The sequence below is a fragment of the Callospermophilus lateralis genome, chromosome 15 (genome assembly GCF_048772815.1).
Source record: "Callospermophilus lateralis isolate mCalLat2 chromosome 15, mCalLat2.hap1, whole genome shotgun sequence".
Classification (NCBI taxonomy): domain Eukaryota; kingdom Metazoa; phylum Chordata; class Mammalia; order Rodentia; family Sciuridae; genus Callospermophilus; species Callospermophilus lateralis.
The window spans coordinates 80575544-80602607 of NC_135319.1; the positions used below are offsets into that span (position 1 = coordinate 80575544).

General features: G+C 43.0%; 1 protein-coding gene across 2 annotated transcripts in view; it reads right to left on the bottom strand.

Annotated features, from left to right (window-relative positions):
- Gfra1 (GDNF family receptor alpha 1) overlaps nucleotides 1-27064 on the bottom strand; it is a 188688-nt gene that overhangs the window by 116238 nt on the left and 45386 nt on the right. Inside the window, exon 4 of one of the 2 annotated variants that reach the window (XM_076834591.1) lies at nucleotides 15133-15147. The exons of the other annotated variant lie outside the window; for it this stretch is intronic. Within the exon in view, the coding sequence (XP_076690706.1) occupies nucleotides 15133-15147 (15 nt within the window). The remainder of the gene's footprint in view (nucleotides 1-15132; nucleotides 15148-27064) is intronic. 2 annotated transcript variants of the gene reach the window in all.

Here is a 27064-nt window from a genome sequence, read left to right on the forward strand (position 1 = left end):
TATTAAAAAAACAAACGAACAAAGAACAGACACTCTGCAGGCCAGAATTTGCCAACTCCTCCATGAACTGATGTTTTCTTTTCCTTCATGGTCATGTTGAAAAAAAACACCTCCTCCACTAAGTCTTCTTGAGTGCTTTCCCGACTAAGTCCTTCTCTACTTTAAATTGCCTTGCTGATTTGGTTCTTTTTTTTTTTTTTTTTTTTGCTTTGTTTTGTTACAGTTTTACAGTCAGACTGAGTCACGCAGTAGGTCAGGAAGATTGCTAGTTAGGCATCCTTCTAGTTGACACTCATTAAATGTATGCTTAACATTCTTGTAGCAGGCACACTGAGTGCTATGTCAAGGAAGGACAAGAGGAATTCATAATGGGACACTTAGATTCCCTTGCCTGCTTCCCAGCAATTCATCTGAGGCCCAAAATTGCAAACTCTCTTCAATGAGACCTAAGCCACCCTCAGCTAACCGGGCCATCATTATGCAAGTTCTCTACTAAGTAGGAGGCAGTATAGGGGACGCAGTGTTTGGGAAATGGTTTAAAAACTAGTTAAGAAGAAAAAATACAAATGGGGAGAAAGACACAAGATAAAACAGTTTAGTGTGCCACTACAGAGGTGGCTGGAAGTCATCTTTTCTCAGAACACTAGACTGTGCAGAATGAGTCTTCAAGAAGTGTCTCATCCTCTCGTATACAGATGAGAATATTCAAGCATCAAAAGTGACTTTTTTCTAATATCACACAGTGGTTAGTTACGCCTTTTGAATGACAGTCTACCGTGGCATGAATTTTCTACTTTGTACCTAAACTCCTTCTAGATTTTAGGACAACTACACTTTAATGCCTATGCAAAACAGAAAAGTCAAGGCTATGGCATCCAGGATTATCTGATGCACACAAACATAGAAGCTGTGACCACAGAGCAAGAGCCCCTCTTTAACAGAAAAGAACACTGATATGTACTTTTGAAGTGGTAATCATTTTTCTAAATCCTGTCAGAAATTCTTTATCAGAATTGCCCTGTCAGTCCATAAGTCATCCGTCTAACCAGTTCATCAATCCACCCACTCACATATCCATCCACCTGTCCAGTAACTCATTCAAACATCCATTAAATACCTACCATATTCCAGGCTTCAGACATAAGAAATGAGTGAGATGGGTCTTACCCACAAGAAGCTTTTAGTCTAGTGAGGCTAACACAGGAAGCCCCAGCTAACCCTAAAGCCAACCCTTTTTCTGATTTGGACTGGTACGTCCATGCCTAATGATTTACTTGCTTAATTTAGTTAAATGAGCTTTGACTTATCTTTAGGTTGTGTGCAAAAGCCTCATATAACCAGATGTACACTAGGAGGGGATTTTGGAAAACCTGAACTAAAGACATCAAGCATAATTTGTTTTAAAAAGGTGCCATAAGGCAATGAAATAGACCTGAACTTGAGGACTAGAAGGACTCCATTTGAATCCAGACTCTGCCAAGTGTGTAACTTTGGGCAAGTTAATAAACTTCCCTGAGTGTCTGTTTCATCAACCAGAGATGAAGACAATTCCGATTTCACAGGGTTCATTATTTTGACAAATACTGAGCTCTTACACGTACCTGGCCTTCTTTTGCACATGGGGCGGTGGGAATGTAAAACACAGCCCGGCCCTTATACTCCTTCCTGTAGCTTATATACTAACTGGAGAGAGTCTAGGCAGGAAACGGGCAAATGAAAAAATGGAAAGTAATTTCCTAGGGTTGCTACATATAATCACCACAAAATTTTGTGGTTTAGAAAAAACAAAAATATTTATTCTTTCACTGTTCTGCGGGTCAGATGATCAAAATTGTTGTCAGGGCCCAGTTCCTTTTCAAGGTTCTAGGGAAGTCTCTTTTGCTTCTTCCAGGAGCATAACTTTAATCCCTGCCTGTGTCCTCATACGATCTTCTCTGTGTGTCCTCTGCTCCTCTTCTAGGGACAACCAGTCTTTGGATTAAGGGCCTACTCAAAATCTAGCCCTTCATCTCAAGAACCTTAACTGCTCTGGTTTGAATGTTTGTGTCCCCAACATTCATAGGTTGAAATCTAAGTCCCAACGTGGTGTTATTAGGAGGTGAGAGTCTCTGGGAGGAGATGCAGTCATGGGGACAGAGCCCTCATGAATGGACCCCAGAGAGCTGCCTTGCCCTGCGATCATGAAAAAACCCAGCTAGAAAGAACCATCTATGAACCAGAAATCAAGCTTCACCAGACACCAAATCTTAATCCATTAGCACTTTGATCTTGAACTTTCTAGCCTCCACAATTGTCGGACACAAATTTTCTTCTCCTCCTTTTTCTTTTTTCAGTTATTGTTTTTGGTCTGGGGATTGAACCCCGGGACTCTTTCACTGAGCTATATCCCCAGCTGTTTTTACTTTTTATTTAGAGTCAGGGTCTCACTAAGTTGCTCAAGGCCTTGCTAAGTTGCTCAAGGCCTTGCTAAGTTGCTCAAGGACTTACTAAGTTGCTGAAGCTGCCCTCAAACTTGCAATTCTCCTGCTTCAGTCTCCCAGTTGCTGGCATGACAGGTGTGCACCACTGTGTGCAGCCTGAAATTTCTATTTTTTTTATAAGTCACCTGATTTATGGCATTTTGTAACAGCAGCCCAAAGGAAGGAGTATAAGGGCCTGGCTGTGTTTTTCATTCCAACAGCCCCATGTGCAAATCTATTTCAAAATGAGGTCACATTCTGATCTTTCACATAGACTGCTTGGGGTAGAGATGGGTAAAACTTTAGCCAAGAAGGTCAGAGAAGGCATTTTTGAGGAGGTGACCGTCTAAGTGTATCCAGCTATAAAGGAATGTCTGGGCCCTGAGGCATAAGTGAGCTTAGACAACAGGTCTGAAATGCTAAATGGAGATATTATAGTTTAGATTTGAGGTGTCCCTCAAAAGTTCCTGTGTGAGACAATGCAAGAAAGTTTAGAGGTATAACAATCAGGTTAAGACAGACTTAACCTAATCAGTGAATTAATCCACTTGAATGGGTGGTGACTGAAAACAGTAGGGTGTGGCTGGGGGTAGGTCACTGGGGGCTTGCCTTTGGGGTTTGTAGTTTGTCCCCAGTGAGTGGAGCTCTCTTGGCTTCCTGATCGGCTTCTTCTGAGCTACCTTCCTCCTCCTTACCCTTCCGCCATGTTGTTCTGCCTCACCTCAGAGCAATGGAGTCAGCCATCCATGGGCCGAGATCTCTGAAAATGTGAGCCAAATAAACTTTTCTTCCTCCAAAAATTGTTCTTTTTGCCTCAACAGTGAAAAGCTGACTAAAATGGGAGGCTGGAGGGAGTGACTGAACAAGGTGGGGGTGCTAGCAGAGAGGGGGAGACTCGAGAGCAAGCAGGTGGCTACGGCCAGATCCTCTATGCTGGTGTGAGAAATGAATGTGGAAGAAGATCCCAGAAACTAGCACATATGAAATCTGACTCCACGGGGGCTAAAAGGCTGCATTTGTAATCCATTCAACAAAAAGCGGGTGGTCCAAGCTCAGGAAGCCCCAAACCACAGAAGGTCTCTGATCAGAGTGCATTAATTTATAGACCTCCCTTCCCCACTCCCCCACACATCACAGGTGGTTTCCTGATTCAGGATATTAACTTTCAGCTGCTGGAGGTCCCTAACCTCCAGGCTGGCCTAAAAGGCTTCCTCAGGTTTGGATAAGCTGCAGATAAGGAGCTGAACTTTTGTGGGCTTATGAAACCGCACCTGTGAACCTTCAGAGATTCGTTCATCATGAGCCTTAATCCACCTCAAATAAAACCAGTGCATGCAGATGTCACGTCCCACCCATGGCTGTTTAACAAGGAAGGACAACAGCTTTGTCTACTCTGCAAGAGCCTCCTCTGTTTACTCTTTACCTGTGGATTTAATTTCTGAGATTTACATTTTAATTCTTTAAGATATTCAGGAGATAAATGGATAAAGAGGACTAAGGTTGAGACACCGCCCCTTCCTAAAAACCCACTTGCCTTTTCCTCTTCTTTTGCTTGTTTAATTTAATCTGATTTCCTTCTCCACCCTCCTTCTCTCTTTTCTGCCCTAGTTCTTGCTGAATGCACTCCCCTCATTTTGGATCACTCAGGGTGATCATCTATAATGGCTGAATAACATTCCCCCCAAATTCACATCCACCCTGAACCAAATAAGGTCCAAAGAATATGACCTTATTTGGTAATAGCATCTTTGCCAGTATGATGAAAATGCTGTCAGAGTGGATTGCAGTGGGCTCTAACTCCAAATGACTGGGGTCCTCATAAGCTGAAGAGGATGCACAGAGGCATACAGAGAAAAAGGCCACGTGGACATGAAGGGAGAGATGGGCACCATAAAGCTAGGAGCCACGGATGGTTGAGAACCACCAGAACTGGGGAGGAATACATTTCAGGTTTTGTGATCAATTGTTGCAACATCCTAAGAGACTTCAGCATTCAAGGCCAGAGCCTGCTCTGCAGCCATCTCTCACACATTTTGGCCCCTAAGCCTCCTCCTCGCAGGAAGCTCTGCAGATCCCAATTCCTGCCTTTTCCTCCAGGGTTGTCCACCGTGACTGATGACCTTTATGGCTACGGAGGCCACATGTTGTCTGTTAGATTCCACTTGGAATCTGTTTTTTTTTTTTTTTTTTTCTCTTTACAGTTTATTATGATGTTCTCAAATATGTAGCAAAGTTGGATGATTTTCACAATGAACATTCACATACTTCCCACCTAGATTCCACTATAATTAACATGGTAGGGTACCTGCTTTATCATGTGTCTATTCATCTATCACACCCTCTATCCATCCAGCAGTAAATGCATCTTATGTATTTTTTTGGAAGCATCTCAGAATAAATTGTAGCCGTCACCGCACTTGCCCGTAGAGTTCAGTGGACATATCATTCACCACCCTTGTAACTTAAATACCTTATAAAGGACCTACTCCTAACACACACACTGGGGTTAGGATTTCAACATGTGAATTCTGGAGGAACACAAACATCCAGTCAAAGCAGGGTTAATTTTGGAGTGTTAATGTATGTGGAGCATCTGTACCCAGTACACGCTATGGAAGAAAGGTGGGGCAACCTTTACCTTCTGCCACCCAATATATGACATGGACCATTTTGTGGTATGTAGAGTATATGCTCTTTCTCTGCTCAAAAAGCTACAATGGCTTTGGGGTTTCCCAAATCAAGTCTAAACTCTGCTGCCCAGATTTTAAAATAACCCAGAAAATCACTGCTTCTCTATAACATCAAGCTTTACTTTAATGGGCTGGAATCGCATCACCTCAGCGGGCACAGCACTCACTCTGCTGATCTGAAACACAGAAGAGCTGAAGGGTGGTTCTTGAGTAACAACAGGTGTAGTGAAATGAATAATAAAAATAGGAAAACTCAATAGCCAACACAACTCATTTGGTAGACAAAATCTTTTCATCATACTGGGAATTTTTAGGGTATGAGGAAAATAGGTTGCGAAGACTCCATAACCTCAGCCCAGAGCCTATCAGGTTCACTGCCTTCTCAACATCCCATAAGCACACCACCGTGAATGTCTTTCTGTCTCCACCTCCATTCAGACTATCCTCCCCTGCAGGCCATACCACCCTTCTTACCCCAGGGTCTGCTTTTGTCCCACTCACTCAGACCCTCTCCTTCCTTTAAAACCATCTCCAAAACCACTCAGTGGCCATCCCCAACCCTCAGGGGCCCACTCTCCATGACTTCATGCAGCACCCACCAGGACCAGACTGGGGTCATCTGGGATGACATCATGGGCTCCTGGAAGGCAGAGGCAGTATCGGCTAAGTCTCTGGAGCCCCTGTTCATACCCTGCACAAACCTGAGCAGATGAACACTAGATGATCCATTCTAGGGTCAAATACAACCCAACCACCACCACTGGGGGGTGGGAGGTGGTGGAGGAAGAGAATGGAGAAAGACTTTTGCACTGAAGGACAGGATAGGATTGACCTGTATGACCATCTGTTACACTTCCAGGTCCTGCCTCAGCTTCACAACAGACTGTCAAAGAAATATAACAGCTGTGCGTCCACAACCACCACAGCCAGGTCCTCTGAGCCTTGTTATCTTTAGCACTTTCATTCCTCGAACACCTCCTGAGCACCTACTATGTGCTCAGCATTGTGTTTGTTGCTAGGGGTTCAATATAAAATACCCTTTCTTTCTAGGAGATCACTTGGTTGGACAGCCAGAAGCCCAGACAGATCATGACAAGAGTGTGAGGCCCGTGCTGGTGGAGGGTAGGGAGACACCGGGCTAGGCCTGAGGCCGTGACCGGGGTGAGTCAGGGCAACCTAGCAGAGAGGATGCAGGCTGAGTTTTAAGGGCAAGCAGGAGCAGCAGCACATGAAGGGGAGCCAGGTCCTCTACTCAATGATCTCAAGTAAGTTGCCACAATGGCGGAGAATACAGAGAATACAGCAGAGGACCGTGTGGAATTGAAAGGCCTCTCCCACACACCCTGGAAGGCAAGCACCCACAGCTGGGATGTGATGGCAGAGCCTGGCTACCTGTCTAAGGATGGGGTGCAGGTCAAGGAAACGGGTGTTCGGAAGAGAAAAAGATTCCACAGAGAGGAATCAAGAGATTCAAAGGCACAGAGGTGTGATCAAGCACACGGAAGAATAGGGGTCCACCTGATCCAGCATCATGAGATCAGTGACATGTAGAAGGGGCACTAGAAATGAAGGCAGGGCCATGGCTCCCAGTGCCCCCAGAAGAAATGAAACAACTTGTCAATGAGGGTCCACATTCACCCCTGAAAAGGGAAACATGTCACTGAATCCATTGTCAAATGTGAAGAACATATTCCAATCAACTCACTAATGAGTCCCAAAAGAGTATGTCAGCTACCTTTTCCTTGGGAATGCTCTGTGGCTTCCAGCAGGCCAAGTTCCAAAAACTATAGGAGAAGGGCTCCCTGACATCAAGGATTTCAAGCAGCCCACACTTTCTACTGCTGGGCTAAGGAAAGCAGATGCAGCAGATGCAGTGGAAGGAATTAGAAAGCAGGAACTACCTGTCTCCACAGGTGCCCCATGTGCCAGCTGATGAATGCTCTGTCAGGGCTGGTTTCCAAGTCAGGAGATGCCTCTGCCTGTAGGGCACTAAGCGTTAAGCACAGGAATCTGGGAGAGGAAGCAGGGGAACTGGGAAGGTGAGTGCCAGCCCAGATAAATGGCTCAACCACGCAGGCACACAACCAAAGCCTCAATCTGTCCCTAGACAAATCTGGAGATTTAAAAGATGGCTCTATTTTGGTCCCCCAAGAAGCACCAATCAATATAAGGAAGGTACAGGGGTTTAGTGACTTAGCAGCTGGAATAAACAACCCAGTTGTTTTATCCTGGCTTGTCCAGGCTGTGGGAAAAGGTACAAATGCCCCTGCAACTGGCCTCTGCCCTAGATGAAGCATATGTCTGAGCAGACTGCAAAGCTAGACCAGGTGGAGGGGTCACGAGGACAAACCGGGGTCTGGGGAAGTAGCACCCAATAAACTTGCCCCTCCATCCCATGGGAGTAGATGAAGCCCTTCTATAGAAGATAGGACAACAGATTGCAGGACCTGAAGTTAGACTACCTAGGTTCAAATCCCAGCCCAGGTGTCTCACTGTGGAATGGGAAATGTCAGATAAGCAATAAGAGGAAGCTGGAGTGATCCGTGTGGTAGTGGAGCAGAGCTGGAGATATGAGAAAGAACGTCTGCTTAACTTAATACCAATAACACCTGGTCACATACAGAAACATTTACTCATATGTACATACACAGGGAGGTTTACACACATATTGTTTCTTTGCTTTTGTCAGCTGAGAGGGTCTAAGAAATGACCACACAGTAGCAACAAGCACAGCTAGCATCCAGATTTTGGTTTCTAATATCATTCTTCAATAAAAGTAACCAGGACTCCTTAGAGAAGGCACTAATTGTAGCATTAGGGTGGGAAATATGCCTGGAGCATCCTGTAGAGGCATAATGTATTACAGAAAAGCTCAAAAGCCATTTTTATGCAAATATGTCAAAGGGCATAGATGCCAAGTGAAAGCGGTCCCAATGGCCAACATTGGAATAATTTGAGCAAGAAAATAAATAAATAGTATTGGATTATAACCCAGACATGTAAAATTAATAGCCATGTTGCCATATTGATATAAATGACTGAATATATTGTTAAGTGAGGGATAACAGCAAATCTTCAGTGCAGAATAATAATTTATGTAGATATTCTACCCTTGATGAAGTGGAGCATAATCCCCACTTCTTAAGGGTGAGCTGTGCATGGATTTCCCTCCAAAGATTACAGTATGGAAAGGAAGGAGAAAAGTAACTTCGCAGAGGAAAAAACTGACAAATACTACTTCAGCCAAATGATCAAGATCAGTGTCAGTAGTCACAAATCATGCTGATAGTATGTGCCCTTGATATAATGTGATAAAAATGGCATTTTGCCTCTGTGATCTTCTGGCATCTGACAACATACCTGACCAGTATTCCTCAAAACTGCCAAGGTCATTCAAAAACAAGGAAAACCTCAGACACTATCTACTATGATCTGAAGATCTATCCCCTCAAAATTAATATGCTGAAACTCAATCCCCAGTGTAGTATCAAGAGGTGGGAAATCCAAGACCAAGGTGCCAGCAGATCTGGGACCATGAGGGCTTATTCTCTGCTTCATGGATGGTGCCGTCTAACGTGTCCTTACACAGCAGAAGGAAAAATGCCTCCCTCAAATCTATTCTATAAGGGCACTATTCATGATGGCGGAGCCCTCACAATCTACTCAAGTTGTACCCTCTTAAAACTATCACAATGGTAACAATAGGAGAAAATGGATACAAGGTATAAGGGAGCTCTCTGTACTATCTTAATAATTTTTAATAATTCTTAAAACTATTCCACAAAATAAAATCTATCAGGTTAAAAAATCATCCCCAATATCCCCACCACTAGTTACATGAAAATGGCTAGGTCAGTTCCACTCCGTGTCTAAATTTTACCCTCTGCAAAATGGGATTATCGGCTATGCTCTTTCATAAAGTTTTAGGGTGGATTCAATAAGAAAATGTGTGCAAAGTAACCAGCCCGTGCTTGGGGTACAGGAGGTAACAGATACTGACATTATTATTATTCCAATAAAATATTTTAAAGAGACAAACCACTCTTAATAACAACCATCTTCCTTTTAATGGTGTGGGAATTTTGAAGCACAAGTTAGTGGATGAAAACTAAAACCTCATCCCAAACTCATGCCCTCAGAATGTGGTAAGCACACCATGTATCTTCTTTGAAGAAAGATCCATCCCAAGGTCACCTGGCAGGGAACTGGCATCCCTGCACAGTCCACGTGAACTGTGGTAAAGCATCTCAGAGAATGTGATTATGTAAATTCTGGTTATGGTTTTCCCCATACATCACACATCATAAAATGAATCTATGTGAAATTAAGTGTTGATGTTGTTCAATTTGGGCTGGAAGGATGGATGCATTTCCCACATGACTCAGGACACTCTGATTCTCGGATGCATGCACAGGAAGCATTAGCACAGAGGAAGTGTGACCAGGAGACTGACCATATTCCAGCAGGAGAGTGTTCCTGCATTTTCCCCATTTACTAGTTGACTATCACATAACAGCTTGAAATGTTTACCTGAAAATGGTAACAACAGATTTAATTCATTCACCCAAATCCCACACTCATAACAAAAACAATATTTCATAATGTAAACCATTGAGGGACCACAGTTCCTGGCTAAGAGGTCATAGCTTTCTTTATGATAGATGGGTTTTCAGAAGTCAGTGGTTAGAAAAAACCAAGATGCTGCCCAAGCAGTTTGATCAAGAAGTCTGAAATATGCAAAAGAGCTCAAGTCAAGCTCATTATAAATGGCAGTGGTCCCCTGGCACCTCAAGCCCACCCCAACAATTAACAAGCTTGGCTCAGCTGGGGGAAACCAAACTATGATTTATTATTCTCTTCAAATTAATAAAAGTGTTGTTATCCATCGTGAATTCCAGGATCCGTTCATGTGAGAAAGAGCTGATGTTTCAAAATGGCCACGTGAGCAAAGCAGGCTTTACTTCTGAAATCACATTCTTTAACCCCAAATCTCAGTCATGAGGGAGTCACCCAAGTTCTGTAGAGAACAGCCATAATCTGCACAAGGAATATGTCTTTATTCTTTCAACACACGTCCACCTAAACTTCTCAAAATAGAGCATCAGCAGGAAGCCAATGGGCGAGGGCTCTCTCCTACTCTCTCATTTTACAGATGAGAAAACTGAGGCCAGCGGGCAAGAGCAAATAATTCAGGCACCCCCACAAAGACCAAATCTTGGCAGCAAAACTGAGGATCACTGATCACTGGCCACTAATCGGAGATCAGAGGCCCTCTGGCCACAGGTAGTTTAATTTGTTTAAGCTCTAATTAAAATCTTTTAATGGGGCTGGGGTGTGGCTCAGTGGTAGAGTGCTCGCCTAGCACACGTGAAGCCCCGGAGTTCAAACCTCAGCACCACATAAAAATTAAATAAAGATATCGTGTCCACCTACAACTAAAAAATAAATATATTTAAAAATAACTTTTAAAATCATAAAGTTTTGCATATAATCCCAGATTATTGGCTTCTCTTGAAAATCTCGGGCATCTGTTGATTGTGGATCCAAAGTCCTGCCTCCTGAGCCTCCTGCCTGGCCTCAATCTGGGACCCTGGGGAGTAGCTGCCTGTGGCAAAGGGTATGTGGTCTTCAGTGGTCACAGTCCCAGAATCAACCTTCCTTACTTTTGTTGCCAGGGGCTCTGCAGACCTTGGAACTTGCCACTGCTCCTTTCTGTCATACCCAGATAAGGTTAAAAAATATATGTGACATATATATTTACTTCACGTACAGCCATCCCTTGATGTACCTGGGGGCTGGTTCCAAGACCCTCAAAGAATCCAAAATCTGTGGATGCTCAAGTACCCGGTGTCACATTGTGTAGCATTTGTACATAACCTGGGCACATCCTTCTGTCCACTTCAAGTCATCTCTAGATGGCTTATAACATCTAATACAACATAAGTGAAATGTAAAAGTTGTTATTTTGTATTGTTTATGGAATAATGACAAAACAAAAGGAGTAAAATCTGCACACCTTTGGTAGAGTTGCAACCAATGCAGACCTGAGAACATTTTCCACATGTGGTTAGTTGGCTGAATCCATGGACATGGAACTCATGGGTACAAAAGGTCAACTGTAATATTTATGAACATATTGAAGAATAATACATTATGTAATATGCAATGCAACTGATGCACATATGCAAGTATCTATGTTTGGGATGGTAGTGGCTTTTTGTTTAATCTGAAGACACATAGGCATATTTCATTGATGTCCTTGAAGAACATAACTTGCCAGCCATAAGGAGAGGAGTTGTAAGTCACCTTGAGATGAGATATTCTCAGTCACCAGCAGAAGTAAACACGGGCAGCAAACAGGGCTAGCCACTGGGCACTCAGCCCCGGCCCTGGTTTTCATGTATGCTTCCTGAGCAGCTAGAAGGACATAAGTAAATACACACCATTCTTATGAAAAGCCACTATTGACTTCCTTCCTCTGAGCCCAGATCTGACCCCCCCGCCATTCTCCTTGCTCATTCCACAGGCTCCCTCATGTGCTCACCAGCTCCAGCCACACCTGTCTCCTCCTGAGGCTTGCGCTCCTGCCTGCCAGGCTTTCCCTTGCATGTCCCTCTGCCATTGTCCCAGATCCTCCAATAACTGACCCATCCTCTGGTCATCTCCTGGCCATACTATCTAAGGCGACCTCCAAGTCACGAACACATAAGCCTGGTACAGCTCCTACATTTGCCCCTCTCTGAATTTACCTAATTTCTTTGCACGCTTGGCTACCAAATGCCTCACTCTGGACTGTATGTTCCATGAGAATAGCGGCCTTTGCATCCTGTTCACAACACTATCCTCAAGGCCCAGAAAATGCCTGGCACCTAATTACTGACAGCAAAGTAGACATGGCATGCACTCTGTTTAAGATGTATCACAGATCACCTGAGCTGAGGGGAAATCTCCCTATCAGCAAGATCCCAGTTCCACATAAGCACTGGAGAGGGAGTAAGGCTATGCCTCTTTGGTCTCAGAGACTTCAGTTGATATGCAGAGAGAATTAACTCAATGGTGAATTTAGGCTGCACCCACTTATGCTTTAATACGCCCTGCTGAGTGATATTGCTCTGATTTCCAAAACATTTGCTCAGTTTCTGTTCAATTTCAGAATCACAGTTGAGGGTATGAATAAGCATTCAAAAGGTGTTTGAGTAACTTCAAATGAGAACATGCATGTGGGCATGAGCATGCACATGGCATTTCCAACTGCATGTGATGTTGGGGAAGAGAAATTGTATGACACTTTGGAATTTCTGAGAACCCAGTGGCTCATGAGCTCTGTAGACAGTGCAGTGTAAGGTCAACTAAGATTCCTTGAAAATGTGGCCCTGTGGCCTGGGAGCTCTTATTAGAAAAGTCCAGAGACAGGAATACTGGTCCTTGACCATTCTCAGAACCTGTGGTCAGAGCACCACAGCAAGTGGGATTTATAGATGAAAGAACCAAATCAAGCAATAAAGGGCCATGCAGCAGGTTAGAAACACACTCCCAATTGCACGTACTACAGATACAGCAGAGAAAAACCCGGCGGTAGCGGTTACGCTGTCACCTACTGTAGCAAGATTGATCTGTAGTGAAATAAAAGATACCGCAATCCAGAGAAAATAACTTCTGTTTCCTCTGAGAACGTCTGATGCTGTCAACTGCAAGCCCACACCCCTCTTCTGCCTGCCATGGTGCGTGGCAGCACAAGACGGGCAGGCGCTCCTCTGGGCAGACAGAGCACACATCTGCAAAGCAGCATCCTCCCCACCTGCCCAACTCCTTTGGCCAAGCCAAAACAAGCAGGGCCCAGATGCCCAGGGCATGCTCAGGAGAACAGAGCTGCTCCAAGTTGCCGCTATGTGGACGGACTCCAGAAAGCAACCCAGTGGCATCTGTTCATTTGAAGCCATGTCGTTTTCTGCTTGTTTATTTCTAGCACAATTCATAGTCCCTGTGTTTCAGGTTCATGGCACAATTCAGCTTACAGTTTCAATCCCAGAAGATGTTACGGAGATACCAGCTTAGATCCTGTCTGTAATACACAGAATATTCTGTCTTGGTCTCCTTTAACCAGTTGAACATCATAGGGGACGTTATTTTCCTTGGCAGAATGGCCAGCAACAAAGGTGAGGAGGAGTACAGCTGGTGAGCTCCTGGCCATCATTTCTGAGAATGTGTCTCCCTATGAAATGGTCCTTCAAGGCCAGAGTCATGTAAATGATTCACAAAGGCAAGTTTAGTTCTCTCCATCTGAAATCCTAGTAATGTCTTAGAAGGGAAGTGCCACCCACCTTCACACAGACAACGGGTAGTGGTTGGCTTCCGTCTCTGGCAGATGCTATTAAGTCTCAATAGCCAGTGATTTGTAGATGATTATAACTTTTGCTCTGCATATCATTGCAACTGACAGGCAAATCCCATCAATCGAATGGTATGACTGATGAATAAAGGAGGCAAACTTGACATAGGCAGGCTGATAAGTCATTTTTTATACCAATTACAACACCCGAGAATGCTCACCACGGTGTGCTGGGAAGTCAGATCTGATACAAAGCTTTTCTCTTCCCCTTCCCTGGGAGCCTCAGAACACAGGTTCCAGAAAGACGCTCCCAACCCCAGCATTTTGTGGGTTGAAACAGCATTTTATGTTTCAGGGAGAGAACTGTGATTCGGCGCTGGGTGGTGTTTGCATTCCAGTTCATAGAAAAAAAAAAAGAAATTCTCCTCCTCCCAGAGCGGCTCACTGAACCCCCAATTTGTCAAGGAGGAAAACTCTCTGCAGCAACAGGCCCTGACAGCGGCGCTTTCATTACCCGAACAGTCACGGCACCTTTTCAATTTTGCTCGTCTCTTAGTCTCTAGCCAAATGGAACTTATTACTTATAGCTTGTTGGGATTTATGAATTATTTATAAAAGTAGGTCTATGACTCCAGACTCTTAAAAGACAACACAACAGAACCCTCGTTGTTACCCACAACTGTGCTTCCATCAGAGAGCAGATATTCTCTAGAACACGCGCTGCATGTTTGGGGTGAAACAACAGTTGTGAAAATATCAAGCCTGTAAGAGTATTGGGAAGCTATTTATGGAACGCCTCGATGTATTTTTAAACTAGACTCTTTTATTCTAAGCAAGCCTTGGGTTCCAGAAAGATGCAGCAGACGTGTGCTACAAATCCGTTTCCCAGCTTGAATACAAACAGCGGAGCCCGGCTGCTTTTACCCAGTAGTTCAAGCTGGGATGAAAGGTAGTTCCTCCATAATGCGTGTCTACAAGGTTCCAGGAGGCCATGACCCATGAGTCTCCTTCTGCGTCCAGAAGTACAGTGGCTGTGCATCCTAAGCGGGGACCAAACTATGACCAAGAAACATGGTGTGGAGTTAGGCTTTGGTTCCCAGCTCCCCTTAAGAACACCTGACCTTGACCCGTAAAACAGATGACACCACACACCCACATCTGACTCTGATTCAGTCAGAGGTTGTCAGGCATGCTGCACCAAAGGGCACCAAGTAGCCAGTCAGCCATGTTCTTGCCACACCTCCATAAGAGACATGTATGCTCAACAAAAACATCTCCGCCCACACTGGTAAGGGAAACCCTGACCAAGCAGCAGCTGGCTCTGATACAGGAGCCCTGGGAGACAGGATTCTTGCACCTGAGCGCCCCCCAGGAACATGGGAACTTCACCATTTTCACCAGTCCTTCAGCATTCCTGCCCCCTGCTGGAGAGGCATGGACCCCTCCCCTTTCATCCCAACTGTCCAGTTCTCCCCCTCCCACCAAGCATGGTTCAGAAGAATCAGTAGAGGTCCAGAGAGGCCAATGGCACATCAGGCCACTGATCTCATAGCATTCCCTAAAGTCCATGTGACATGTTCACGGAGAAGGTGAAGCCCCATAACCCAAAAAAGCACAACCAATGGAAGAACAGCCAAGTGGCAGTGAAACTTACCTTGCTGAAAAACATCTGTCAGCAGGAAGCAAACAGGGAAAGAGGGGTAGGGAGAGAGAGAAGGAAAAATATTAGTGATGTTTAAAAAGGCAATATGCTAATCAGCAAACGTGGACTCCTGCTAAGCACTCTTCTGTAGTCTTTCCTTTGGCTTAGGAGGCAGTGGTTAAGCGTCCAGGCTGGGGAAGGAGACTGCCTGAGTCTAACTCCTGGATCAACACTTATGTTACTTAATGTTCCCTAAACCACAAGGTAGGTAGGAGTGTGGGAGAGAGCAGACATGTTATTTCACATTTCTTGAGGTTTTGGAAACATATCCAGCACACAGAAAAACTGGTGATTATCATTAACATTAATATAATTATTTTCACAAAATACAAACTTCTAATGTAAGTTCCATTATCATTCTCATTTGATAGATAGGGAAACTGAGGCTTCAGAGCGTAAGGCCACAGACAACCAAGCGGAGCTCAGACTGAATCCAAGTCTGCCTGACTCCAAAACCAACTTCTCACCCTCTACAGTGCTACCTACATCATTTACAAATGACAACAAAGACAATAAATGGCACATAAAAGAAAAAAAAAAAAAAAAAACGAGAATGGGCCTATGAATATGGTTCTGTATTTAAAACACATAAACAACCACCCTAAGATACCATCTCACTCCAGTAAGATTGGCAGCCATTAGGAAGTCAAACAGCAACAAGTGCTGGTGAGGATGTGGGGAAAAGGGTACTCTTGTACATTGCTGGTGGGACTGCAAATTGGTGCGGCCAATTTGGAAAGCAGTATGGAGATTTCTTGGAAAGCTCGGAATGGAACCACCATTTGATCCAGCTATTCCCCTTCTCGGTCTATTCCCTAAAGACCTAAAAAAGAGCACACTATAGGGACACTGCTACATCCATGTTCATAGCAGCACAATTCACAATAGCAAGACTGTGGAACCAACCTAGATGCCCTTCAATAGATGAATGGATAAAAAAAATGTGGCATTTATACACAATGGAGTATTACTCTGCATTAAGAAATGACAAAATCATAGAATTTGGAGGGAAATGGATGGCATTAGAGCAGATTATGCTAAGTGAAGCTAGCCAATCCCTTAAAAACAAATGCCAAATGTCTTCTTTGATATAAGGAGAGTAACTAAGAACAGAGTAGGGAAGAAGAGCATGAGAAGAAGATTAACATTAAACAGGGATGAGAGGTGGGAGGGAAAGGGAGAGAGAAGGGAAATTGCATGTAAATGGAAGGAGACCCTCAGGGGTATACAAAATTACATACAAGAGGAAGTGAGGGGAAAGGAGGGAAAATATAAGGGGGAGAAATGAATTACAGTAGAGGGGGTAGAGAGAGAAGAGGGGAGGGGAGGGGGGAGGAGGGATAGTAGAGGATAGGAAAGGCAGCAGAATACAACAGACTCCAGAATGGCAATATGTAAATCAATGGTTGTGCAACTGAAGTGATTCTGCAATCTGTATATGGGGTAAAAATGGGAGCTCATATCCCACTTGAATCAAAGTGTGAAATATGATATATCAAGAACTATGTAATGTTTTGAACAACCTACAATAAAAATTAATTAAAAAAAAAAATAAAACACATAAACAAAGAGGGTACGAATTCCCTCCACAACCTGTTACTAACAGCACTATGTCTACATTGTAAATACCAGGCCAAAGTATGTCAGAAAGGTGAAAAAATATTAATGTATCCTTTTCAACAAGTATGTGAGAGGTTAGTCCAAGCCAAGTACTTTGTCTGGCAGTTATAAACCACATCTAGCAAAAAATACCCACAAAAATACTGTCACCAACATCTCCCTAAGGGTAACTGCTAGTAAGACTTCTAATACGATAAACACACTTGCCAATCTTTGAATTTTCTATAAATGGGCTGATAAAGCATGAACTTTCTCTGTATCTGGCCTCTTTGCTCAACATGATTATGAGAGTCATTCATTTCTACTCTATCACATAGTAGGTCATTCATTCTGTCATACAGAATTCTACTATGTGATTAAACTATAATTTATTTCTCCATTCTAATGTTGGTGGTTATTTGGATTATTTTAGTGTTTGGCAGTTAGGAATCATGACGAACGTTTTCTACACATTTTTTTGGTGAATATCTGAACATATACCAAGTACTTTTTGACATCTCCAATGTGAACTTGAGCTTGCCCTGGTTCTGTGGCCTCCCAATCAATCCAAAGGTACTCTTATCTGCTCATACTTTATCAATTTCTAGCTTCAAGAAGAAGACAGCTCTGGCAGGAACAATCACAGTAGCATGGACAGAAGACAGTTCCTGCTTTGCAGGTTGGGGTTCTACAAAGGTAAGAAAATTCCAGAAGATAGTTTGGCAATATAAATAGAAATGTTAAATATGCATTACCTTGATCCAACAATGCCACTTCTAGGATTTTAATCCAATTAAATAATTAAAGGTATAAAAGACGTCTGTGAGGATATTTATCATGGTATTGTACATAGCAAAATGTTGGATATTATCAGTGTAGTTGTCAATGGAAAATCAAACCAAAAGTAATTGTAGCCCATACAATGAATTATCATGCAACCTTTTAAATGGTAATGTAATAATTTTTAATGTTTTTGAATGAAAATAGCAGACAGCAAAATGAAACATACGACCCTGAGTCCATTTACGTATCTACGTACATGTGTAGGGCTATGTGAAGAGAGATTTGTGATGATGTGATGATGGTCAAAGAAATGTTGTTTATCTTCAAGAGATAGAATTTGAGGCCTTTTTGAATCTTATGTAAGATTTCTGTGTTATTTTAATTTTTTTAACAACAAATGTCAACAAACATGCCTTTTTTCTTTTTTCTTTTGGAACTTTACCACTGAGCTAAATCCCCAGTTCTCTTAATTTTTTCATTTGAGACAAGGTCTTGGCTAAGTTCCTGAGGCTGGTCCCAAACTTGCAATCCTCCTGTCTCAGCCCCCTGAGTCACTGAGATTACAGGTATGTGCCACAGAGCCTGTACGTTTATAATCTGAACTTAAAACTAAAGTTGTTTTTATTTTAAAACCTAAGTAAGAACTGTATCATCATCATTTAATTTTGCCATCAGTCATCACCTGAAACATCAACTCCCACAAGGTCACAAAGAGCCAAGCGCCCATGAGTGTGCCCATGAAGCACGCACCTGGTAAGTCAGCAGACTGCGAGAAGGGAAGACCTGTGGCTGCAGAGTTCATTCCACTTGAGCACATGACCCCCATGAGGGTGTCATCAATACACAGGATCTCAAGGTGTGGCTGTGGCACGTGGAAGAGACTGCAAGCTCATAATTCCCAGGGAGTTCACCAGAACAACATGCTTTCTCTCACACTCAAGAAAGCCAGTTGGGACGTAAATGGGCCACATCAGTGCTGCTACAGGATAACCTTGACTCTGCTCTAAATTGTATAGCCAGCTCTTATATCAGCGGGTTCTGCATCCTCAGACTCACTCAACTGTGGATTAACCCAACTGTGGATCAAAAATATTCCCCCAAAAAAACTGCATCTGTACTGAACATGTACAGACTTTTTTCTTGTCGCAATTCCCTAAGCAATACAGTATAACAACTATTTACACAGCACTTACATTGCATTAGGTATTATAAGCAATCTAGAGATGATTTAAAGTACACAGGAAGATGTGCATAGGTTATATGTAAATGCTAGGCCATTTGATCGAAGAGACTTAGATATGCACAGGGGATCCTGGAACCAATTCCTCAGAAAGCAAGAGCTAATCATACATGCTACACAGCATTCTCTAGCCTCAGTCATTCATCATTAGTACAAATTCTGACCCAGCAGTGGGATGCCATTGCCCAGAGGCTGAGAACAGGAATGTTCAGCTCCCTAAATATACCAGTTTCACCTGTGATTGCTTCCTGGCCCCCACAGTCTGAACCACCCACCCTCTGACCAGCCTGCACACCTGGACGAGCCCTCCCACTCAGCCTTTAAATGTCACAGCTATGGTGCAGTCTATCCCCACAGAGAGGGAATTCACTGTTTCCGCCTCTGTGCTCCTAGAGTAATTTGTGCATGTTGCAATTATAGCTCATATTATAATTAGTTATTTATGTAGACCATGAGTTCCTGAGGACAAGAGCAACCTGCTTTAATCACCTTCCTGGGTTCCAACTGCCTGATATCTACACTGCCACCCAAAGGGAGGGAAAGAGGCCTGATCTGTCTCAGCCCTCATCTGACCCAATCCCCTCATTTTTCAGATGAGGAAACAGAGTCCCAGATAAATGAGAAATTTTTCTCAAGGTCACACATGGAGTTAAAGGCTGAGCCAAGACTACATGAGATTCACTTAACCTTAATGAAGCACAAAAGCTCATCACTATTATTAGCAAAGTACAAATTAGAGATTTATCATTCCCCTCTAATGAATACAGACAAAAATTTCCAACCTTGAAAACATCAGTGAAAATAAGATTAGTGTCTTTCAAATACAGATCCCGTCTCGACATCTGTCCAGAATCCTCAAACCTCCTCTCCATGGCTTTTGACAAGGAGCACTTCCCTCAAAATTCAGTATTGATTTGAATCACTGTAAAGTATCAGTGGGTAGGGAGGAGGGAAATTCAGGCAGGGATTTAGTGACCTTATTCCTTCCAATTCTATTGTATATTTCGCACTTTAGCAGACAAATTTGCATATAGTTCTATTCATACCGTCTATTCCAAAAACTCGCTTTTAATTTTGTATAAGCTACTTAGAATTTTTTTAAAAAACCTCTTTTTCAGCCTTATTTACATGTTGCACCTCTTACTCAAATGGAAATTTTAATAAACTCTAGTATAAATGTTGCAACAATTTTGCACATGAGTTGTCTTATAATTTACACTCTAAATTTATGTCTTTTGTGGTCTGTGGTGTAAATTCCATTCTAGGCATCATTGTGGCTTTCTGCCATGTATAATAATGACTTGGGTGCTTCCTTTAAATTTTTACTTTTCCAGATTGAAACAGCTCTCTAGCATCAGGCTCCAATGACACACAGACAGGAGAATGGGAAATAAGAGAGAAAAAGGTAGTTTCTGTGCTGTTTGGCTATATTTTACCCCACTCAGAAACTGTGGACATCAGAGGATATTTGCCATAGAAATAAATACTCATGCCATCCTCTATGCTGGCGTTCATGTCCACCTCCAAGTCTCTCAACCCATCAGAAGTAGTCACTTACAAAATCAAATGAGCTTGAATTTGAGTGGGTATTCCACTTTCAGTCTAACCAAACACAAGGAATTATTTAGGGGTTGATCAATGGACTTCCTCTGAAATAGAGTTCCAGGCATTTCCTTGTGGGGGACCACAGGCATATTCCAACACCCACCCCATGAAGGTGTTGGGAAGGTTTGATTTATACCAACATTTTCCCATCTGCTGAGACGCTCTGAGAATAAGTGCCATCTTTTCTGCCCTCCCAGGAATTGGGAATCACACAAGTCCAGAGCTGAGAGTCGCCAGTGACCACTGTAGCCACAATCAGGTTGAGCCCAGAGGACGCCAGGGACACTAGTGCAGAGGAAATGATCTCCTTCAGACAAAGCTCTGCTCATAGCCACTTCCCAAGGGAGGAAACCTCAGCCCCCATCATTCACGTGCACAAAGAAAGCCTGTTCCCCAGCCCCCCGCCCCCACCCCCTGGAGCCCTTCTGGCCCTAGAGATAGATGAAAGGCCATGTGTAAGTCAGCGATTCAGATGTGGGAAGAAGAAAACGGGAAAGAAGGAGCTCAGATTTGCCTTTCTTAGTCCCCGTGTCCAATTTCTTCAGTTAGGAATGAACAGAAAGGACACTTGCCCCTCCCCCCACTGCTACTGAGAGGTTCACACCCTTAGAGATCTTTAATGCCCTGAGTCCTCCAGAGACAGGGGCCATAAAAAGACTAGATTATTTATTATTATTAATAAGTTATGGCAATTAGGCTCTGTGATTCCGAAACGTTGCTGATTAAAAACTTTCTTGAGTGCTACTCGTCCACATGGCTAGTGTTTACCTCAATTAAAAATGATTTAACTACACCCTGGGTGAACCCCTTTCTTGCACGGGGGTTAATAATTAGCAGAGCACTGAGCCACATGGGTTAAGCGGGCTGGCTCTCCTTATTTATCTATTGCTTTGTTTTATGAGGAGAAGTAGATGGCAGTCTTATTGCCCATTCAGTCTGCTAAGAATAATTTACTATTTCAATCCACAGTCCACAGCTATGGTTAGAGAAACCCTCACTGTTATTACAGTATCACACTTAGTCTACACCCCACAGTATTCAAGAAATGCCAAACAGAGAAAATATGCATGACTTCCATAAGACTGGGGGAGGTAAAGTTACCAGTTCTCAAACAATGTAATCATACTACTCTCTCAATTTTGCTTTCTTTTCTGGGTTAAATTATATATGAGGGGAGTTTAGTTTCTTGAAAATGCATGCACTTAACTCCCATTTAAGAAGTCTCACCTAGGGAGACAGCTGTCTTACAAGTCCTCCTGTGGTTTGAGCCACAGAAGGAAAATTCTTTTTCATGTACAAGTGCTTTTACAGTAAAGCACTGTAAATTTTGCTGGGACCCAACTAATCAAGGAGGGAGGGATCTAGGGGACAGCTGAAATTAATGCTGCTTTCTTGAAAAGAGTCAGGTTCTCCATTAACCAAAGTCAATTTCAAGATCAACTGAGCTGCCCCTCTTGCAAATTTCAAAACCCACCAAGCGCTGCATGTGGATACAAAGAGTAACCAGAGTTCGGTCTGTATACTTCTCCTTTCAATCTCTGTAAATAAAGCGAATTCTTTTTTTCTTTTTCTTTGTTGAAGAGTGGGGCTCACCAAGGCCCTACCTCTTATTAAGTACCAGCACCAGAGGAGCTGTTTAGAATTGACAAAGCCCAGGTCCAAACATGCAGGTGGGCTTCCCAAATAGGTCAGGGTTGATCCCTCTTCTCCCAAAAATATAATCCAGTGCCATGTCACCACATGGTTATGGCTACTGCATCCAATAACATGGGATTGGGTCCCAGCCCCTTACCAAGCAGAAACCCAGGATGATCACTCAACCTCTTGTAACCTGTGTTCTCATTGGTAAAATGGGGAGGAAGGGATGAGCTTCTTTCCTGTCACAGGGATATCATGAGGACTCAGCTGGACAACGCCATCAGCACAGAGTCCACAGACTTTGGAGTCAAAAACTAATCAGTTTAATCCTGGCGAAGCCACCTTCCTAGCCACTGTGTGTAGCTGTTAAACTCCTCGAGTCTTAGTTTCCTCACTTGTAAAATGAGGATAATGAAACTTATCTTGCATTATTCCTCTGAGGACAACCAGGGAGGTTTATGGTAGACATTTTATAAGTGAAAGTCAATGTTACTATAATAAGCAACAGAACTGGGTAGCAAAAAGCTTCGGGCCTAGGTTGGGCACAGTGGCACACATCTATAATCCCAGTGACTCAAGAAGCTGAAGCAAAGGGTCACAAGTTCAAGGTCAGCGTCAGCAATCTGGCAAAACATTGTCTCCAAATAATGGAATGTATGTAGCACAGTGGTAAAGCACCCCTGGATTCATGCCTAGTACAAAACAACAATGACTTAGGGCCTAAAGTCAGAGCTGGTTGTGTATCTTGGGCAAATCACTGAACTTTCCCAGGCCTCAGTTTTCTCATGGGCCTCATGCCCGTACCAATAGCTAATGGTTGTGCTACCTCATACACTGCCATAGAGACCAGATGAGGGAGTGTGTGTAAGAGTGAACATGAGTGGTAAATGGAAGGTCTTATATGCCCTGTAGTACTATTGTTGGAACTATTGCATAATTTATTAATCATCTACTGTTCAAAAAAACCTCTGTGACTTGTAAGGACTATTAAAGTATCATAAAAGGAAAATTAATTAAAATAAAATAATCATTTAAATTTCTTCTTATCCTGTAGCTACATGCCATTTAGAAACCCCAAAGAAATTCTTAAATATTACCTTACAAATGAATTATTCTTAAGCTATGTAATCAGAGATCCAGTGACTTCCTACCTTCAAACACCGACAATGGAAGAAGAGGTCATGATTAGAACCCAGATGTTTCAGAAAACTAGGGCCTGGCTTTGTTTTTCCTATCACTCACCCTCTGGCAATGCCTGCCTCCTCTGGCCCTGTCATTATTTCTCAAGGTCACTATTTAAGGAGCTCCCCCTCTGGCCACACTCCCTGTGGACTAAGGGTCAAAAGAGGTAAGGATTGGGGGGGGGGGGGGCACCTCTTCAACAAGAACCACTCTGCTCCCTAGAGCGGGGAGCTAGCAGGAAAAGGGTTCCTTTGCTGTAGTAAATCAATCAAAGTGTGAGCACACCAAACCACTTAAGCAGAGCCCCTTCCTGTCTGGGTGCAGGTCTGCCGCTGCTGGAGTATGGCCAGGGTCACGCACTCCTCCAGAGCCACCCCACCTCCCATCCTGGCCTCAGTGGCACCACACAGGGCTGTGATTAGTTTTCAGCGTCTCCAAACCCAGACAGCTCAGGCAGCCGTGTAGCCGCACAACCAATGCCCATGACCCTCCGGCTTCCTCCAGGCACGCACAGGCAGCACAGAGCCAGTTGAGCCCGGTGAGTTTTGGTAAAAGCTTGAATGATGACCCTGAAGGCCTCTCTCCATGCCCCAAACCTGACCCACTCTTTGATGCTGGGGGGGCCTTTGATCTCACTCTCCTCTTCCTCTGTCTTGTTCTGGATGCAGGCTGAGGAAAGTTCTATTGTGTCCCTTGCCCCCAGCCTCCACTCACCTTTTTTCATGTTAGAAATGAAGACCCATACTTTGCCTGTCACTGTTGTACCTCTGAAGACACTGGGTGCTCAGTAAATGTCTTTTATTTGTGGATAAGACCAAAAAAAAAAAAAAAATCCTGAGGTATGTTCCTGCTACATTTTTTAGTGAATGTGCCACTAACATCAATCTTGGGCCTTGTGCTTGGAACCCATCAGGCCTCCACTGACTTGGGTAGTGCAAGGGACAGAGAGCTAGTAAAAGTCCCTAACATTTTTATGACATTCTATCCCTAGTATATCTCATTCCTAGCACTGAGGGATAAAGCTCTTAACTACTGAAAGAACATAAAAAAATAGATTTAGGAATAATACTTTTTATGATTGCATTCTGTATACTGTGAAAGTTATGTTCAAGTCTGCTAGTACTTTATGGAGCTGATAAAGTAGAACAGTATGGCTTTCCAGCTAACAGTGTATTTTATATCCGTTTAAAATGTTTTCTCTTAAATTGAATTACTTTTTGAGTAATTATAATAAGACTAATCTTGGCTTAATGAATTCATGTACAAATACTTTAGACTGCATTATTAAAATCTCTATGATATGAAACTATATTAAACTCAATCTCTCCAGCAACCAATGTTTCTCTTTGAAAGGAACACCATATACATGACTTTCTCTGAATTCATTTGAATCAGCTGAGAAATCATAAGAAGCCTCATTAATAACCCAAATATAAAAAGAAGCTGGCAAATAACATTGCTCTAATTTTCCTAAACTTACAAAATGAGTATTAACTAGGAGTCGAAAGATATTCTAAGGCATACATATATGCAAAGGGCTGAAGAGGTGACTCACCTTCCAGAAGAAATTCCATTATAATACTGAAAAACACTATTGGACTAAAAGTGAGTCCATAGATCTCAAGGCCTATATTCTAAAAAGCCCCCAAACACTGTAGTCTACATATCTGCATTCTAGTTCATACTGTAGGCAAAGAAAGCCACTCACATTGTCTGAAAATCAGTTTCTCCATCCGCAAAATAATTTGTACTAGATGATCTCCAAGGTCCCTTCCAGTTCTAAAATACGGTGGTTTTAAGTTTAAAATTACACACATTATATCAAATGGGCTCTTATGGCATATAGCTTACTTATCATCTTATCTATGCTAAATTACATTCACAGAAAAAAACTCGTTTCCTGCAATTCACATACATCCACAAACACATCCATAACGCACGCAGCCTGTGATTTCAAATTTATCCCAAGATATTATCTCGGTGGTAAAGTATTTTTCCCATTACAGATAAATTATAAGCCACCCAAAACCCTTAAGGTTATGGTGCCTTCTTGAATCAATCTCTAATACCTCCCCCACCTATCTGCCCAACATATCCTTCCTAAAGCATGTTCTTCATCCCCCTATTCAAGCCAACTGATGAATTTTATCACGGATGTATTCCTCAGCCAGGTCTGTGAGATCCAGTTTTATTCAGCTTGGTTACCCAGTCTCTTAAATTCAAACTGGGTATTTACAAATGTCCAGCGGAATAAATTTCCCTCTTTGCCAGGTGATCATTACCAGGATGGACAACTTTAAAGTAAATATAAGACAATGGCCATCATCATTATTCTGATGGGTTGGCACAAATTACTATCAAGAGAGCTCCCAGGAGCCAGAGACAATTAAAGCCAGAGAAGTCCAGAGAAGCTGCCCCCAACCAGGAGCACTGCTGATCATCATGAAACAGGCCCAAGTCTCACAGGTGGAAGTTGATGATATGATATACTCCTCGTTCAGGAGGTGCAGATTCTGGTGTGGCTTTACTCTAAATGACTTGAATGAATTTGAACAAATCATTTAAGCCTTCTGGGTTTCAAAGGCAACTCCACAAGAAAATGATTGCAATCTTTTCCAGTTCCCAAGTTCTATAATGAACTTTACCAGGATCTTTTCATTAGAACCTTCTGCTGCAAGCTTCCAAATGACCCGCCACACATCTCCTTGGTGCAGTAATATAAACTTGATATTATCTTTCTCTCTCTCTCCAACTAAGCCAACAATACCACGATGCTCGAGATGGTATGTCCACTGTAGTTCCAAAGCCCGGGGTAAAATATTAGGGCACAGCAGGTACATATTGGTATTAACATGAACTCCTATGCTTTCAGAGCTTTCCACATATCTGGTGTGATTTTGAGCACTTTGCACAGACTATCTTAATACTCTCAATCACCCTAAAAAGATAGCTATTATTATCATCCTCATTTCAAAGATGTGGAAACATAAGCCCAGAGAGGTTAACAAAGATTGTCAAAGGTCCCTGGGAAGCAAGTGAGCTGAGATTCAACCCACGCTGTCTGGCTTCAGAGACCAAACTCATCCTCTGCCACACAGTAATGCTGGAGTAGATACACTGAAGAAAGAAGGAGCAAGCACACATACTTCACCATTCTAAAATATCTCGAGAGAGAAAAGCCACGTCCATAATACTTTTGGTGTCATAATCCTCATGTTTCCAGACCCTCTCAACACACTTTTCCTGTAGTTTTATTCTCTGTGAAGTTTGGATCCAATTGCAGATGTACATCTACTTTAAAAAGAAAAAATTACAAATTTCCTTTTGGAAAAAAATTGTGACTATTTTAGCAGGTTGACGGCAGTGGCTCAGGCTAGATAATGACATAGGGAGAGGTCACTGGGCCAGAAGAAAAGATGACAATTCCAAGAAAAAGTAAGGAAAAAGAGAACAATACACAAGGAAGATGACAGAGCTGCAGAGATCTGAGAGCTGCCTGCGCAGTGCCTTCCTGCAAGGTTCACGAAGAGGCGGGTGTCGGGGGCAGGGAAGGGAAGCGCCCGCTAAGAGGCAGCGCAGTGCAGGTCACACACAGGTGGCTGCGAAATCAGAGCTCACTTTGGATCCTGGCTCTACCACTGGGAAGATTAGATATCCTTTCTGAGCCTCAGCATCTTCATCTCTACACTGGGACAACAGAGTTGTGAGGATAATGTGGTGATTACTAGCTCCTAGACTAACAGGGTGTCTGGCACAGAAATGCGAGGAACCAGACAGACATTTAAAAGAAAACAAATTTCAGAATGTCATTAAGATCAACAAAATTCTTTGGTGCTA